At 46.9% G+C, this 17,337-nt stretch overlaps 1 protein-coding gene across 3 annotated transcripts in view; it reads left to right on the top strand.

The window, feature by feature from the left end:
* RCC1L (RCC1 like) overlaps positions 1–17,337 on the top strand; it is a 39,787-nt gene that overhangs the window by 6,464 nt on the left and 15,986 nt on the right. For 2 of the 3 annotated variants that reach the window (XM_085878941.1, XM_085878939.1), the window contains exons 1-3: positions 72–210; positions 1,096–1,407; positions 10,108–10,237. In XM_085878941.1, the coding sequence (XP_085735067.1) occupies positions 1,126–1,407; positions 10,108–10,237 (412 nt within the window). In that variant the 5' untranslated portion in view covers positions 72–210; positions 1,096–1,125. Of the gene's footprint in view, positions 1–71; positions 211–1,095; positions 1,408–10,107; positions 10,238–17,337 lie in introns of those variants that run through there. The other variant, XM_085878940.1, reaches the window with a different exon arrangement.

The raw sequence follows: 17,337 nt of genomic DNA, 5'->3' as shown, positions 1-17,337 counted from the left end.
GATCTCGAGGTGTTGAGCGCATTCAAACATTATTCTTTTATTCTCTGAAGTAAAATTTCACCGTTTAAAACAACAACAACAACAACAACAACAACAACAACAACAACAACAATACAACATGGCTGCGCCCATGAGGTTGGGATTGAGTGCAGTTTAAAGGTTTTCAACGTGAAGAAGAATCAATAATTTAACAGTTTTCAGAGCTGTTTGGTGAGTTTTACCTCACGATATTATTTCTCACCTTTGTGGATCATTCTGTGACGTCTCGTTGCTATGATTTGGTGAATTCGGCGCGTAATAAGCCGGCTGATGTGTTATACCGTGCTTGGTTGAACTTCGGTCTTTTTGCTGCAACGAGACTGAACCAATGCAGAGCGAGACGTCGTGTCCACGTGGTTCGAGGCGTGTTGCTCGCGGCCTTCACCTCTTGCTGACACCGAGTAGCGGCGTGCTCCGTGATGCTGCACCCTCTGGATGACGCCACACTGTCCATTCCCTCCTTCGTTTGTCCAGACAATCATTTGATTTTTTTTTTTTTTTTTTGCCTGGTGTTGGCTCAGTGGTTAGGGTGGTGGCTTGGAATCCTAGCTCAGTGGTTAGGGTGGTGGCTTGGAATCCTAGCTCAGTGGTTAGGGTGGTGGCTTGGAATCCCAGCTCAGTGGTTAGGGTGGTGGCTTGGAATCCTAGCTCGGTGGTTAGGGTGGTGGCTTGGAATCCTAGCTCAGTGGTTAGGGTGGCGGCTTGGAATCCTAGCTCAGTGGTTAGGGTGGCGGCTTGGAATCCTAGCTCAGTGGTTAGGGTGGTGGCTTGGAATCCTAGGGTCCTGAGTTCAAGCCCCATCGGCCGCTGAATTAATACACCAGGGGGTTGACTCAGCCTGTCAACCTTCTGAGGTCAGCGAAATGAGTACCATAATCCAGTGTGTGTACTGGTAGAGGGGCACTGCATCAGCGACACATTCTCGCTTCAAGAAATGATAGCTACCATACGACCACCACACCATTTGATTTATCGTGTTTTGCACGAATTTTGGAATAATTTTGACGTGACAATGAGCCTTAACATTCGCTTTGTTATTTGCATGTCCGATCCCAGGCTGGTGGTACACCTGAACGTACAAACAAAATGCTGGCTGCTCGTGCTGGATCGTTTTGTGCTGGTCGTGCCCTCCACCGGTGGATTTGGACTCGCTCTGCGAGCAGGCAACCCCGGTCCAGTCGGCAGGACCCCTCGCTTCCAGTCTTTCAGTACGTGGGGAAACGTGTGCGGCGTAAGGATCGCGTGTTCGTTTGGGGGTTCACGAACACGGGTGCTTTGGGCATCCCTTCATTCGTGGGTCCTGGTTTGATGAGCCTAGGGAGACGCAAGCTGCAACACAAGCCCTACAGGCTGGAGATGTCCAACAAGGTAATGGAGCATCGTGCGCAATGCCTCGTGTGACCCCAGCAAAATAGAACTCAGGTGTTCGATTTTGTGTGTTTTTCCCCCACGGTCTGATGCAGCCTTTGTCCACAACATTGTTGTTGCATGTTGTTTGTGAAACCTGGTCTGCTGCATAAGAGGAGTGTTGAAAAGCTTCACCTTTTGACTGAGTCTAAGTTTTGGTTTTCTCTGCGTGGCATTCATCAGGTACGATTGTAATCCACACATTTGGCACAGCATCGGTGTGGATGATCACGTGATCGGGTGTATGGATACATGGATTCAAATTGCCAGGTTATATAAACAGTCTGCGGATTGACGCTCTGCTTCCCGTTAACGAAATCCTTCATCGCGCTCTCGCTACAGTTGGCTAAAAGATCCCCCATTGTTGCACAGCATCTTCGTTTATAAATATCAAGATACTTTACTAATAAATAAAATACTTTACTTGCATTGCCTACCTCAAGAGAGAGAAGCCACAGAGAACCCTGCATTGACAGTCACTTTGAGACGCAAACGTAACAATCATCATCAATGTACCACAGTCTTTAGATAGCGTTGGTACTGCTGCAGCAGTTCCTTGACAAGAGTTATGCCAGATGGTGTTGGTTACGGGGAGAGTGGGGCAGGCCCATGCAAAGCTGGTAATAGTGTTGTGGGCCGGGGTTCGGCGGCGATAAACGACCACCAGGGGGAGCAGTAGTGCCGTCTCCCATCGAACACCCGGAATTTAGGTCGTGACTCCCGGACAACTCCGAAAGGTCACGGCCTACTTAAAGGACCGTGATCGCCAATATTTTGACTGCGTGAGGAAGGGTCCACTTGTCGAATTCCAATTTACCTAAGTACTCACACCGTCCAACTACCGGGGAAACCACACCCTCGGCCCACTCTGTCTGAACGGAGTCGCATGTACCAACTCGGGTCCGGCGTACCGAGCGGGAGTTACCAGAGCCGCCCCGGTCCCAATGACAACTTACGGCACATGGCCTCTCTAATTCTCATTACGCACTGTGCTAGGTCAATGAAAGAAAGTCACAGACAACGAGCTGGTACATTGAACAATTGGGGGTTTATTTATCAGGGGGGCAGGGGAGCACAAAGAGCAGAGTTATCCGAATAAAAGCAATGTACAATGAACAAAAGCACTTAATTTCTACTTACAGACGGGGCCCATGGACACACACACACACACACACACACACACACACACACACACACACACACACACACACACACACACACACACACCCAAAAGAAATGGACCCCGTGGGGTCTTTATTCGGTCCCTCAGCCCAGGAGGGAAAGGTGAGCTGGGGACCAGGGGCTTGTCGGGTACCTCTCCGCCTCGTGCGGTCACACTGTACTTCAACCACCACGGTGGGACTCGAACCCACGTTCCGAAATCCACGGGCCCACGACACTGGCTGCTCGGCCTCCACCACGAAGGACCGCAGACGAAAAGCCACCAAGACCAAGCCAATCGCCATGATGACTGCAGTACTCTGGTCCTGACAACCACTCTCCTCCTCTTGCCAGGTCCGAGGGATTTCTTCCCCTCCCACTCGCCTCCTGATTGGACGAGGGGTTGTCGGGTGATCAGTGGCCTCCCCTCATTGGTCGGGGCGCCTCGGCCCTGCTCGCCCTTCGCCCATTGACTGGAGGAAACGCTCCATGCCCTTCCTCGGAGCGGAGCGTCGATCTGAAGCGAATGGAGGCTCCGCCCACGCCTTCAGCCAAAAACATGTGGGCAATGGAGTCGATGGTGCGGAGAAGTGAAGGGGATTTGTTGTAAAAAAAAAAAAACTATAAAGAAACTTCGCAGCGCACACATGTAATTCCCATTAGACATAGGGGATGGGACCCAAACTATAAACATACTAGCAATAAAGCCCGGTGTTGCCCGGGCTTTCTTGCAAATTTCCTGAATAGCTGTTAGCGGTTAGGGGTTAGTGGTTAGGGTTAGCGGTTAGGGTTAGTGTTAGGGTTAGCTGTTTGGGTTAGGGTTAGGGTTAGCTGTTAGGGTTAGGGTTAGTGTTAGGGTAGCTAACCCTAACACAAACCCAAACCCTAACCCTAACCCTTACAGCTTGGCGTAGCGGAGGTAAACAGCGCCCGGGGCAAAGTGGAAATTTGTGTCCCCCGTAGGCCTTAAACTTGAGTGGATTTGAATGGAAAATCCCATAAGGGATATCGATTTATCGATTTTTTTCGAATATCGGAAGTGTTATGGAAAAAATTTATAGCCAATGACCCAAGTTGGACCAAAAGCCATAATCGTACCGAATTTGAATGGAATACGTTGGAGTTTGTGAAAATGCATCAAAACGAATTTTGAGGGGCCTCTGAAGGAAGACAATAATATCATTAGTATATGTGCCAAATCTTGTTTCATTTCATGCAGTAACAAAAATCTGATGGTGGAACAAAGAAAGGGGCATGCCGAAATATTAATATAGATACTTATCGAGATAACTGAGCTACGGGGACTGCTGTCTGTTTGTGTGCAAAAGGCTTCCAGATTCGTAACAATAGCCCCAGGCCAGATGGAAATTGTAGGCCCCCATTTCAAACTGCTCATTAAGTATTTTTGTAATCAGTGCCAAATACTTATGATTTATGTATGGGTATATACATGTACATGTGGTGCGCATGATGTACTTACAAGTAACAGAACAGAATAAAAGAACTAGAACGATTTATAAAAAAAAAAGGTAAGAGCAAGCAATTTTATTCAAAATGTATACAAGACAATCGAGTGCAGTACTGTAATAAGAAGCAGTAAATACAACAGTACATTCATGTTTATTCTGTATTCGGAATTTCAGATCAGAAATGGTCATCACTTCTTCACATTCAGAAATGCTTTCCGTGCTTCGCTTTGGGCAACTTCATCGATTACACCAGAAAAATCAAACAACTTTTCCTTGTCACTGTTGACGTTCAAAATTGCTAATCCATTCAAACGTTCTTGCACCATCGTGGACCGAAATTATGACTTGATTCGTTTTAGGACACTGAAGCTCCTCTCATTAGAGGCCACTGTTGCTGGCAAAAACAGAAAAATGCACAACGAGATGAGGGCATTTGGGAAAACATTGCCCAATCTCAAATTCAATATTTGACCATAGATTTTCTTCGGTGACACAGCATCGAGTTTTAAATTCACATCCAAAATTCTTTGAAGAAGAAGCGCTTCACTCTGAATGTCACTTGAAATATGACTTGGGTATCGCAGCTGAAACTGATTTAGTTTTTTGTAACAACTCATTCTCATCGAACTGCTTAAAGTGCCACAAAAAAAAATCTAAAAGTCCACAAATGTCCCTGACTGCAGAAAAAGCCATCGATAACAAAGTCAATTATGGTGAAGAACACATTCACCCTAAAGTAATTTTCGGTATCCTTTTGAGTTGGGTACCCCATGCGAGTAGCAAAACTATCTGGCACACCATTATTGATTGAAGCATGCCATGCTTCTTCAATCATATCATTCCATTTGTCTCTCCCTTTCAGGATATCTGCCCGTAGTTGATCAATGTTGTCCCTTTCCACATCTAATGTGCCATCACGAGATTCTATTACCAAGTTGACCTCATGGATCATTGTGAGAACTTAAATCCAAATGGCGGACATCAGCACACATTCAAAGGTATCTAAGTATTTGTTGATACCCTGAAGATCAGACTCGCACTCTGCTGGCAAATTAATAACTTCACTCGGCTCTGCCACTGCATTTCTAACACTATCCGAATGCCGTGCAATTGGTCTTGCACAGTCGATTCTCGCTGGCCGCCTTGTCTTTGACATTTTATGCAGTGAGACGGGAAGGTGTTCTTTCGGTATCTCCCACCGCCGGCCACTTGAAATGAAGACATTGAACATTTTCAGTATGACTCCAAAGAATGTTGTAGCTTCACTGCAGGCTTCAGCACAATCCGTCCCAACGAGATTCAGAGATTGATTTGCACAACTGGAGAAAATGCAGTTCTCATTCTTCTCCTTTAAGATAGCCTGCGCACCACTGTACTTTCCTGCTATATTGGAGCCATTGTCATATGCTTGACCCACACAGTCTTCAAAGTTCAGATTGAGACTTACTAAGAAGTGTAAGATTTTTCTCTGCAATTTCTTCACCCGTCTTTTTGGAAAATTCATGAAATGCAAGAAAGCGTTCTTCAATTGAAAAACCGGTATCTTCCCTCTTCACATATATCTGATGATGAATGATAGCTGTTCTTTGTGAGAACAATCAGGCGTTCCGTCAACAGCAATTGCAAAATACTTTGCAGCTTTTATTTTTTTTTCAACAATGCTCTTTTGCACAAATGATCCACAGATTTCTTTGAACTCGTTTTGTATTTTATTTGATCGGTAGTGTACTTGGAGCCGTGTTTCATTCTCCTGGGCATTCCGTACACGTGTAACATGTTCGGCTAATACTGAATCATATTTGCTCAGAAGTTCAACAATATCCCCAAAATTTTTACATTATGGCTATCGTCAATTTGTTCAGAAGAACCACGGAAAGCGAGCACCCTCTCTGACAAAAATAGGACGATATCAAGAATGCGATGAAGAATTTTCTTCCATGTATTACTATCGGCTTCAGTTGGCGATTGTGGTTCCACTGTTTGCTCTATCAGTTTATCATCGGTTGTTTTGGGAGTATTACCTTCTGTATCTGCAGCTGGTCCTGGTCCAACAGCCTGGTTATCAAGATCAGTGTAGTCATTCTCTGATTCACATTGATGGTGATGCCTAACTAGGAAGTCAGTAATTGATTTGGACTTTTTGAAAGCTTCTTCTTGCAATTTGGCACGCTTTCTCTTTGCCGCACCACTTTCATATTTTTTTCATTGTCCCACAAAGCTGATCTGAAATGACAAAAGAAAACAATATCAAGTAAAACATCTTCATTTTGTTCAACCTGTTATATTTTTGAGCTTTAAAGTTTGTGAAAATCTTCGAGGTCAGTAATTTTGCTTCCACCCACTGGCCAATAGATTATATAATATTGGTGGTAATATTTTGATGTTAACCAATAAAACAAGAATCAATGTAAGTGTGTAATTTTTTGTTCCTTTACTTGTTTAACATTAGGCCCCCTCAAAATTGCAGGCCCATGCCTACTGGCCCACCTGCCGCCACCCCTCTGTTCTGGCATGGAGGGGGGGGTGTTGGTTACGGGGAAAGGGGGGTGTTGGTTATGGGGAAAGGGGGGTGTTGGTTATGGGGAGAGGGGGTGTTGGTTACGGGGAAAGGGGGTGTTGGTTACGGGGAGAGGGATGTGTTGGTTACGGGGAGGGGGTGTTGGTTACGGGGAGAGGGATGTGTTGGTTACGGGGAGAGGGGAGTGTTGGTTACGGGGAGGGGGTGTTGGTTACGGGGAGAGGGATGTGTTGGTTACGGGGAGAGGGGAGTGTTGGTTACGGGGAGGGGGTGTTGGTTACGGGGAGAGGGATGTGTTGGTTACGGGGAGAGGGGTGTGTTGGTTACGTGGAGGGGGTGTTGGTTATGGGGAGGGGGAGTGTTGGTTACGGGGAGAGGGGTGTGTTGGTTACGGGGAGAGGGGGTGTTGGTTACGTGGAGGGGGTGTTGGTTATGGGGAGGGGGAGTGTTGGTTACGGGGAGAGGGATGTGTTGGTTATGGGGAGAGGGGGTGTTGGTTACGGGGAGAGGGGGTGTTGGTTACGGGGAGAGGGGGTGTGTTGGTTACGGGGAGAGAGGGGGTGTTGGTTACGGGGAGAGGGATGTGTTGTTTACATGGAGGGGGTGTGTTGGTTACGGGGAGAGAGGGGGTGTTGGTTACGGGGAGAGAGGGGGTGTTGGTTACGGGAGAGAGGGGGTGTTGGTTACGGGGAGAGGGATGTGTTGTTTACGTGGAGGGGGTGTGTTGGTTACGGGGAGAGAGGGGGTGTTGGTTACGGGGAGAGAGGGGGTGTTGGTTACGGGGAGAGAGGGGGTGTTGGTTACGGGAGAGAGGGGGTGTTGGTTACGGGGAGAGAGGGGGTGTTGGTTACGGGGAGAGAGGGGGTGTTGGTTACGGGAGAGAGGGGGGTGTTGGTTACGGGGAGAGAGGGGGTGTTGGTTACGGGAGAGAGGGGGTGTTGGTTACGGGGAGAGAAGGGGGTGTTGGTTACGGGGAGAGAGGGGTGTGTTGGTTACGGGGAGAGAGGGGTGTGTTGGTTACGGTGAGAGAGGGGGTGTTTTACTTGGAGAGAGGGGTGTGTTGGTTACTTGGAGAGAGGGGTGTGTTGGTTATGGGGAGAGAGGGGTGTGTTGGTTACGGTGAGAGAAGGGGGTGTTGGTTACGGTGAGAGGGGGTGGTGGTTACGGGGAGAGAGGGGGTGTTAGTTACGGGGAGAGGTGGGGTGTTGGTTACGTTGAGGGGGGTATTGGTTTCGGGGAGAGAGGGGGTGTTGGTTACGGGGAGATAGGGGTGTGTTGGTTACTTGGAGAGAGGGGTGTGTTGGTTATGGGGAGAGAGGGGTGTGTTGGTTACGGTGAGAGAGGGGTGTTGGTTACGGTGAGAGAGGGGTGTGTTGGTTACTTGGAGAGAGGGGTGTGTTGGTTATGGGGAGAGAGGGGTGTGTTGGTTACGGTGAGAGAAGGGGGTGTTGGTTACGGTGAGAGAGGGGTGGTGGTTACGGGGAGAGAGGGGGTGTTGGTTACGGGAGAGAGGGGGTGTTAGTTACGGGGAGAGGTGGGGTGTTGGTTACGTTGAGGGGGGTATTGGTTTCGGGGAGAGAGGGGGTGTTGGTTACGGGGAGATAGGGGTGTGTTGGTTACTTGGAGAGAGGGGTGTGTTGGTTATGGGGAGAGAGGGGTGTGTTGGTTACGGGGAGAGAGGGGGTGTTGGTTACGGGGAGAGAGGGGGTGTTAGTTACGGGGAGAGGTGGGGTGTTGGTTACGTTGAGGGGGTATTGGCTTCGGGGAGAGAGGGGTGTGTTGGTTACGGGAAGAGAGGGGTGTGTTGGTTACGGGAAGAGAGGGGTGTGTTGGTTACATGGAGTGGGGGTGTTGGTTACGTGGAGGGGGGTGTTGGTTACGTGGAGCGGGGATGTTGGTTATGCCGGGGGGGTGGTGGTCATGCTGGGGGGTGGGGTGGGGATGTTAGGCTATGCCAGAAGGAGGGGTTTAGGCTTGGGGAGGAAGGTGTTGGTTGGGGATGGGGCTGTTGGTTACGCTGGGGGTGGCAGTGTCTTGGTTACGCCATGTCGGGGGGCCAGTGGTAACAGGCTTACTCTTCAGGAAACCCACCACGGAAACCTTAACCCCCGTGCACTTGTTGTTTCGATGCTCCACTTCCCCACACAGCCTGTGGCTGCTGGTTGCATCACCTGGAAGTGCAGCTGTGCTGCTGATGCAGTGCCCCTGTTACCAGGAAGTTGGTACTCATTTTGTTGACCTCAGAAGGATGACAGGATGACTCAACAGCATGACAGAGGCTCAAACTCAAGACCCTAAGATATTAAGCCAACACCAGGCTAACCCATCCACTAATGTCCACCTACCAAACCCGGGTTCGATCGCTCATGAGGGTGTGGAACATACCCCGAGGCTGTCCTGCCAGCCCAAACTACTTTAATACAGAGCTCGAAAAACAGATCACCACAACCAATTATAAAATTCCAAGTAAATTACATTTTTTATTTCATTGTCAAAAAATATAAATGTAATGAGTTGTAACGATAATGTTCCCTTCAAAATTGACCTGTTAGTGCGGTGAAATGGGGGAAACGCCCCATCTCACGCGCTCCTCTTCCCGGTTTTCCTATTAATGTGAATAACCTGTTAACGTTTTCGAGTTGTGTGCACATATTTCTCACTTCAACGATTCCCATGAAGAATGAATGCACTATTTTATTTATTTATTTATTTATTTGTGTACAAGGTCGAAGCTAGTGGAAGACCGAGAACACTGAACGGATCAGGACGCAACAGCATGGTGGGAGGAGGGAAACACAAACAGCAGAGTTGAAGGAAACTCGAGGAAGACTTGGACAAATGAGGGGTGAGGGAGGTCATGTGGGGTGGACAAGATCGAGAGAGAAGAAAACTCTCAGAAAAGCAAAATTGCAAGTTTGGAAGGAGGTGGGTTAACAAGGGTAGAAAAAGATCATCCTTTTGGATGGGGGATGATCTGAGATGGTGGTCAACAGCTGTCTTGAAGACCTTGAGGAAAGAATGAGATTGAAGAGGATGTGGGAGTTCGTTTCACAGGCGGAGAAAAAAAAAGAGGAACGAACGAGTGCAGGTGAGCAGTGATCCTGGATTTAGGTAGTTTTACCAGAAGGGGGTTGATGGTGGACCACATGCACCATGTAGAAACCTTAAGTGCACAAATCACACGAAGAGCAGAGGGTGCAAGACCAAAAAGGAGGCAGTCAAAGACAGAGAAACCACCGACCTGTCTGTAATGAGAAAGTGATAGGCCCACCGACTCAGCTTCATCATGGGACATTCCAATGATCTTGAAGGCCTTGGTTTCCATGGCATCAAACTGAGCAAGGTGTGAGGCAGGGGAGCCAGCCCAGAGAGGAGAGCGATACTCCATCAAGCTGCGGATGAAGGCCTTGTGGGTGGATAGTGTTTTTGTTTTTTCAAATGTTTTTTTTTTTTTTGTCCTGACATCCCCCATGTACAACTTTTGATCTTGCTGTCTCTGTTGCTGTTCTGCAGATCACTTCCGCTGCTTGTGGATATGGCTTCACATTGCTTGCCTCGTACACACAAGACATCACCAAGGTCTGGGGCATGGGGCTCAATAAGGACTCCCAGCTGGGCTTCCAAAGAAGCCGTCGTGATCGGAGTAAGGCAGAGTACCGTACTTTTACTTTCAGCAGTCTTCTGTCCTTCCCCCTTCAATTTTTTTTTCTTCTGAAGTGATAAAGAACATCCTGGATCGCTCAGTTGGTAGCATTCACATTATTATCTCTAAGCTGTCTAATTTTGATTTACATTCCAGAAAAAAACTTGACCTGATTAAAACCACTGTCTGGGACATTCCCAGTTGGGGCACTGTGTTGTGGGGCACATCATCCTGCAGAAGGATGTTCGTCAGGCTGTGCCATCCTTTGGATACCTCCTCGGTAATAAATTTTTCTGGGCTGGCAGGATGGCCTGGAGTAATGCATACTCACAACTCGCAACAGTATGTTGATAATCAGAAAGCATACACATTGTCATGTCATCATATTGGACATCTTAGGAACAGAGGACATAGAGCCGAGTAGACAACTTACGTATTGTTCATTCCCATTCATTGTACTCGTCCCCTTCCGTATCCTCGTCTCTTTCCAGTTCTGCTTCGACACTCCCTTCTTCCACTTCACTTTCACTGTCCTCCACAGTCTTGTGTGGGTTGAAGCACTTGTCACTGCAACCACAAGTGCAGTATAGCGTGCAGGAGATCTTTGCATGATGACAACTGCAACTTGCAGTACTGCAGGCCTTCCCCTCTGCTTTGCATCCACACCGCACAACATCCATGAGGTCCAAAGGGGCTGGTGGAGTAGCAGAAGTTGCTGGCACTGGGATTCCATCTCTGATGTCCCATCCATATTTTGTAATGTCAAGTTCAGGTGGGGCCTGCTGATCAGCTGATTTTGCAAGTACTGTCTGGAGATGTGCACGCAAAATATGTAGGAAGAGATTGATCTCAGTTGGAGGTAATGCCATGAGCTTGAGGGGCTTGTCAGACTTCCTTGTGTACATATAGTACCTCATCTCACTCATCGTGGTACCTTCTGGCTGACCATACAGGGCACAGAACAATGTCCGCCCTGCTTCCATGAGCTGTTCATGGCTTGTGTTCAGCTCGCCAAGTGCAGAGTACAAACCAGGGAAGTTGCCAGCTCTCAGTGTCTTCAGGGCTGACACTTTGCCCTTGCCGTATGGGTATGACGTGGTATCTGAGCCAGTGATGTCGTGCATTCCCAAAAGCTGCAGACACTTGGGGCCAAGCTGGTCACAGGTGGTGTTGATATCCCAAATTGCTCCATCCCACCTTTCCATCTGCACTGTGGCCTGGATGTTGCGCTGGTAAACCCAGTAAACCATCAATACAAAAACATCAGTGTCATCAGAGAGGATACGTATCACTCTTGCATTACATTCAGCAGCCATGAGCAGGTGTCAGATCATTGTAATTTCTGCTTCATCGTGGTTGAATGCACCATGGCTACAGCTCTCCACAGTAACTCCTTCACCAAAGTTATAGGTACTCAAAACCTTGGACAGCTGCAACTTGTTCTGCTTGTTTTTCAGGATGGCATCTCGACTAGGCAGGGGTGTGTTTATTATGAGGTCATAGTTGATGGAACCAATGCCAGCACGCCTCACTCATTCATGGTCCTTTTCAGAAACATTATAATATTTGTCAAAGACCAAGATCTTCTGACCAGCAATGGTAGACAGCTTTGTCTTGATGGACTCAACTAAGACTGACACAGTTCCCCTGAAAGGCCAGACAATATGATAGAGAAGTTGGCTCGCGTCAACAATGGTAACATCTGGTTGCAGAGGGTGTTGTGCCTGAACACAGAGTTTGTGTGCCAGTGGTGCTTTGTTGCCTTCCCTTAAGCACCCATATTTATCAGTCAGTGAGGGGGTACTGCGCAGAGCTCAAACTGGAAGATAGGTCCTAGCTCCATTTGTCTTTGCTGTCCAATAGTCAGCAGCCTGAGGAAGATGGTTTCTAGATCAAAGATCGTCTTGTCCCCAATTTTCACTCCTTTCTGTAAGTGCTCCATTGTCTTGTTGGGGCATGAGATGGTTGCATGGAATCCACCTGGAAGGGATGCATGGAACTCTGCAACCATTTTCTGACCTATAACCACGGAATCCTCCACATTCACTTCAGCTTCTCGGGGAGCAATTCGACCATTGGCAATGTTGTACAGATGTGGTGAGTGATTCTCAAGAGGATGAGACACATTCGACAATTCAAGTAAAATCCGGCGCCGATCATCTGCATCAAGTTCTCTCCTCTTCTTCCCCTCCTCCTTGTGACGTGGTCCGATTCTTGTGTCCTTTTCTCTCACTTGGTCTTCATTGTCCTTGTTTGAGGAGTCAGGGTAGATGTGCTCCATTGTATCTGAGATGTAGACAGTGACAGGAAAGGAATCGATCCACTCTTCTACCATCTCTGGAGAAAGTCATGCCCTTGAGGCCACCCTTGCCAATTCTAATAGCAGTTTGTTTACCGAACTGATCAGAGCTCACACCATTCCAAATGCCTTCCTGGTGACGACACACAAAAGCACCTGATATGAGCTCTGACTTGGCATCTGGTGGCAGCAGATAGCGCATCTCCAGAAGGTGGTGGGTGATGTAACGGGCATAGTGATGGTGACCAGCAACAAAGAAGTAGGGAAGCATGCGTTCAAGTGTTAGCTGTTGCAGCAGGAAGTCTGCCTCCCTCTCACTACGCAGAAGTTGATGAACAAGCAGAGTCGGCTTGATGAAGTTATCAACGCAGTGCTTCCCAGTTGGGTGCTGTCTGCATGTCTCAAGGTAGCTGTACAACTCCTGGAATGTCTTGGGGCCGGTGGTGAGGAAGGAAATGAGAAGGGCAGTCAAAACCATCCGGAAGGCTCTCATTGATCAAACCCAGGACTTGCCACTCATGATTCCTGCCTGGCCCCCGAATGCTGAACTGATGAGAGTCTCAACACCAGACCCACGCATGCGTTTGCCAATGCAACCACAGAAGGACTGCACAGTGTGCATTATCCCAGGCCTCAGAATCACATTTTTAAAGCGATCAACATCATGCCACTTGATTTGGCAAGCCACCATGTAGAGCTGGAGATCCACAGAGATGTGGACACAAGTCATTCCCATATCAGTCAATGACTTCTGAAGATACTCCAGTGAAGTCACTACAGTGTCTGGATGAGAAGCTTTCACATCAATAAGGGGTCTGAACATGTAGGTACTTGCTGGCTTTTTTTCTGCATGACTGGTGAATGATTCTTGGTTGTTGAACCCACCCCATTCCATGGCGTTCACCTGTGTGCTGACTGTGTTGAGCCACTTCATGTCCTTTTCCTGTGCAGCAGCTAAACTAGCTTGCCGGGCACACACACTTCTTGGTAGGAGAATCCAGACGTTGCATCCACAGCTGGGGGGTTCACTTTGGATGGCCCAGTGTAGTGCTGCAGAGGAAGGCTCCCTGATGAGCTGCTGCTCGTCCTCGACTGGGCAGCTTTCTTAGACAGTCGTGGGATAATAAGGTCGCTCTTCCCTGGGTGAGCATGCCCATACTCAAGAATGCCTGCAGGATGGGGTTGCTGAAATTCATGTGAGAGGACATGAGTAGTGCGCCGACCATTAGGCGTGAACACTTGCATATCAAGATTATCAAACCAGGCAAAAATCACGCCAACAGTTCTACTCAAACCCATGAATTGGTGGAGAAGCTGAGCATTGTCACCGAGAAAATGAGCAGCCGATTTCCTGAATCTCAGGACCTCATCATATGACGTTGTGAACCCATGTTCATGAAAGAGCTTTAGAAGATCAGAACTGCCATGGCGGTGCAGTAGTTTGAAAGCCAGTCCTAATGTTGTCTGATTTCTGGTACCTGTAACATGACTTTGAATTGACTGGCTCAGGCTTAGAGATTTCTTGGTCATTTCACCACCAGACACTAAGTCTGAAATCAACCTCAGTAAAGTTGGGCTTGTTGCCTTGATTGTGTTGGGTTGTGTAAATTCTGAGAGGTCATAATTGGCACTGTTGTACTTGACTGAGCGTGCCTCCTTCTTGATCTGCCTTACCACAGAATCATTACTCCTCTCATCTGCATCATCCACTCTAACCATTTTCAGATGGTTAGCAATGGACTCACGGAAACCAACAATGGTAGCACATCCATCTACCCGAACTAACATAACGTCCTTACTCATGCAGTCTGTTAGTTTGCTAAACATATCACGTCGAGTGAGTTTGCCACCAAGATCACAGTACAGGGAATGCAGTTCAACGCTATTCCACATCTTTGACCTGTCACAATCCACGCGCTCTATGACGTTCTTTAGGGCACTTTCTTCTGCAACACCAGTTGGCAAATCAGCATATTTAGGGACTGTCATGAAACTGTTATAACAGCGTACATGGTATTTGCACTCAGCCACAGGGAGATCAACCAAACATCCAATATGTAACTTGACCGTTCTGGCTACTTCATCATTACGTTGCTCAGCAGCATTAATGATGGTATCTTTCATAGATGGGATGGGATTACCTTCCTTGTCAAAACGTTCTTTAGTCATGCACTGACGAACACGATCCCATCTTTCTGGATGTTTGCCATCAACAGGTAAACATTCTTTGCCACAAAAAATGCAGTCACGTTTGTCAACAAACGCACCACTGCCTGTTGCCTGTGTGCGAGATCTTGTTGTCACTGTAACACAATCATCTTCAGCTTTTCTTTTCTGTGATTTACGAAGCCTCTCAATTTTTAGTTTTGATGTGTAAGTACAGTAGCATCCTTTGTGACATTCTATGCGAACAGCATCACCACCACCATCAACAATGTCCTGTAGTTTTGCACGTGGCTCTTCATCTCCACGGGCTTTGGCACAGGAGATCAATGTCTTGATCCCTTGATCAGCGAATTTCTTCAATTCCCCTCCACCATGACACACGGGAAGAATGCACCTTGAATCAGCCATATCTGTAAAAACAAAACAATTAATTAGTAACTCACATTAATGTCGTATGTGAGCGTCCAGTTGTCAGAATAGTGACCTTGTTGTCATTCAAAATGTATCTCACACAGCAAACAATTGCCAGGAACTCGAACATTGACCTCAAATTTACTTCTAATCACAAAAATAAGGTTAAATATCGATTCCTCGTGCCAAAATTATATGGAAAAGATGTCTCATGTGTAATTTTAAGTTCATTACCTAAAAAGTTATATTTTCAGCCCGGTCGATGACGGCCATCTTGTATTTGCGCAAAAATAACAGATTTCCCCATGGTTACCATCCGGGCAACCAAGCTTAATTTTGTCTATGCTTGCCTGTGAACCAGAAACCACCATAAAACCATACACTTTTGAGGACAACAAGGTTACTTCTCTGGCAAATGGACTAGTTTGTTCTAATGTTTCATCTATAAACAAATCTGCTAGGCCGAAAAAATGGTTCTCGTTCCTCCGATTTGAAGCCCCCAAAAAATAAAAAAAATGCGACCATAATACTGTAATGTTTGAGTGCGTTTTTAGCATACCCTCACCGGAGGTGTTTCGATGTAACAAGTGAGGCTTCAGTGAGAGGTTTTTTGGCTTGTTTATCAGCCTTCGTTTCGTCGGCAACTCACAACCTGACCTCTAAGCCCCGTGCTCACAACCCAGGCAGGAACGGCTGTTTTTAACTCGTGCTGTGCACATTCATTTTCTGCTAACACAGACTACATGCCAAAGCTGACTCGTTCGATACCGTTGTGTCAGAGGCACGCACACCTATCGTAACAGCAACTTCACCATGCACAGGTAATACAGTATGGATTGCCATGTTGCGATACAGCTTTTGTATGGAGCATCTTTGGTATATTGAATTTGTAAAACACGTTATTAAAGCTTACCCTTTGATGTCGTTGAGCAATTTTCGGTGTTTACACCTTTTCTGTATGCCTGGTGTTGGCTTAATGGTTAGGGTGGTGGGCTTGGAATCTGAGGATCCTGAGTTCAAATCCCACTTGGCTGTTGAATTAATACCAGGTGGGATTGATTCTGCCTGTCATCCTTCCGAGGTCGGCAAAATGAGTGCCCGCTTGCTGGTATCCTGTGTCGGAGTGGTGACCCGTCCAGGAATTGTGCCCAATAGCCAAGGAGACTGTTTAGGCAGCAACAATGCTCTGCTCCGAGTATAGTCCCGATGGATGGATGGATGGATGAACCTCCTCTGTGCAGCAATTGTATGATGTGATTGTAATTGCCAAGCTTGACGCGGCATCTGCTTGGGTGATGGTGTGAGTTGGTATCGAAATATGTCGTCTTGCAATTTGCTGTGTCGCTCACCCTTTCTTGAATACTTTAATCGTGAGTACCGTGATTCGCAAAACGAACCCTCATGGTTGCACAGCATCAATAATTATTTATCAATATCAATGTATATGTATTGAAATTACGTAAAAAGATGCTTATTTTACAACCCCTGCCGTTAAAGAAATTGAGGTGGATCCCAGACTGGAGGTGAATGTACATGATGGTCACATAAGATGAGGCAACTATTTATTTACTGTATACACATAATACAGATAATCAATAAACATATTTTAACCTCCACCACCGAAGGTGGACCGAGGTTATGTTTTCACCCGTCTGTCTGTGTTTGTTTGTTTGTTTGTTTGGCTGTGAGCACAATATCTCAAAAAGTTGTGGACGGATTCAGATGAAACTCTGTCGACATGTTGGGTGTGTGACCACGACAATTTGATTCGATTTTTGTGAAGATCCGAATCCAGATATGAGAATTATTACATTGTTTTTTTCAGTGATTCTTCACCTAAAGTGATTCGGTGATTCGAAAGTGTGTGTCGAACATTGGATAGACATTAAACTGGGCTTCTTGTCTGCGTGCATTCGTCGGTGGACGTTAAAGGTATATAACAGTGTCTTTTGCGACGAGTAGGCGAGGTAACTGCTGCACCTCGAATAAATTATAAATTCCTGCCAAAATCAACCTCGGTCGAACATCAGGCCTGGCCAGCCAGTTTGTGAAAGACTTGGGTCAAATACCTTACCCACTAGATGCTGGGAATAATTGGGGCTTTTAAAGAAGTACCGAAGTCGGAGTTCTGATTGATACAATCATTACATGCTACGTCACTGGTATTAAATAAATATATAAATTCAATTAAAAAATTTTTTTTTTTGTAAAAGTACTGTATTTC

This window comes from Eptatretus burgeri, chromosome 4 (assembly GCF_056783735.1).
Source record: "Eptatretus burgeri isolate ZD-2024b chromosome 4, Ebu_testis_v1, whole genome shotgun sequence".
Classification (NCBI taxonomy): Eukaryota; Metazoa; Chordata; class Myxini; order Myxiniformes; family Myxinidae; genus Eptatretus; species Eptatretus burgeri.
The sequence above is the reverse complement of the archived record's forward strand: the minus strand, read 5'-3'. Positions and strand labels throughout refer to the sequence as shown.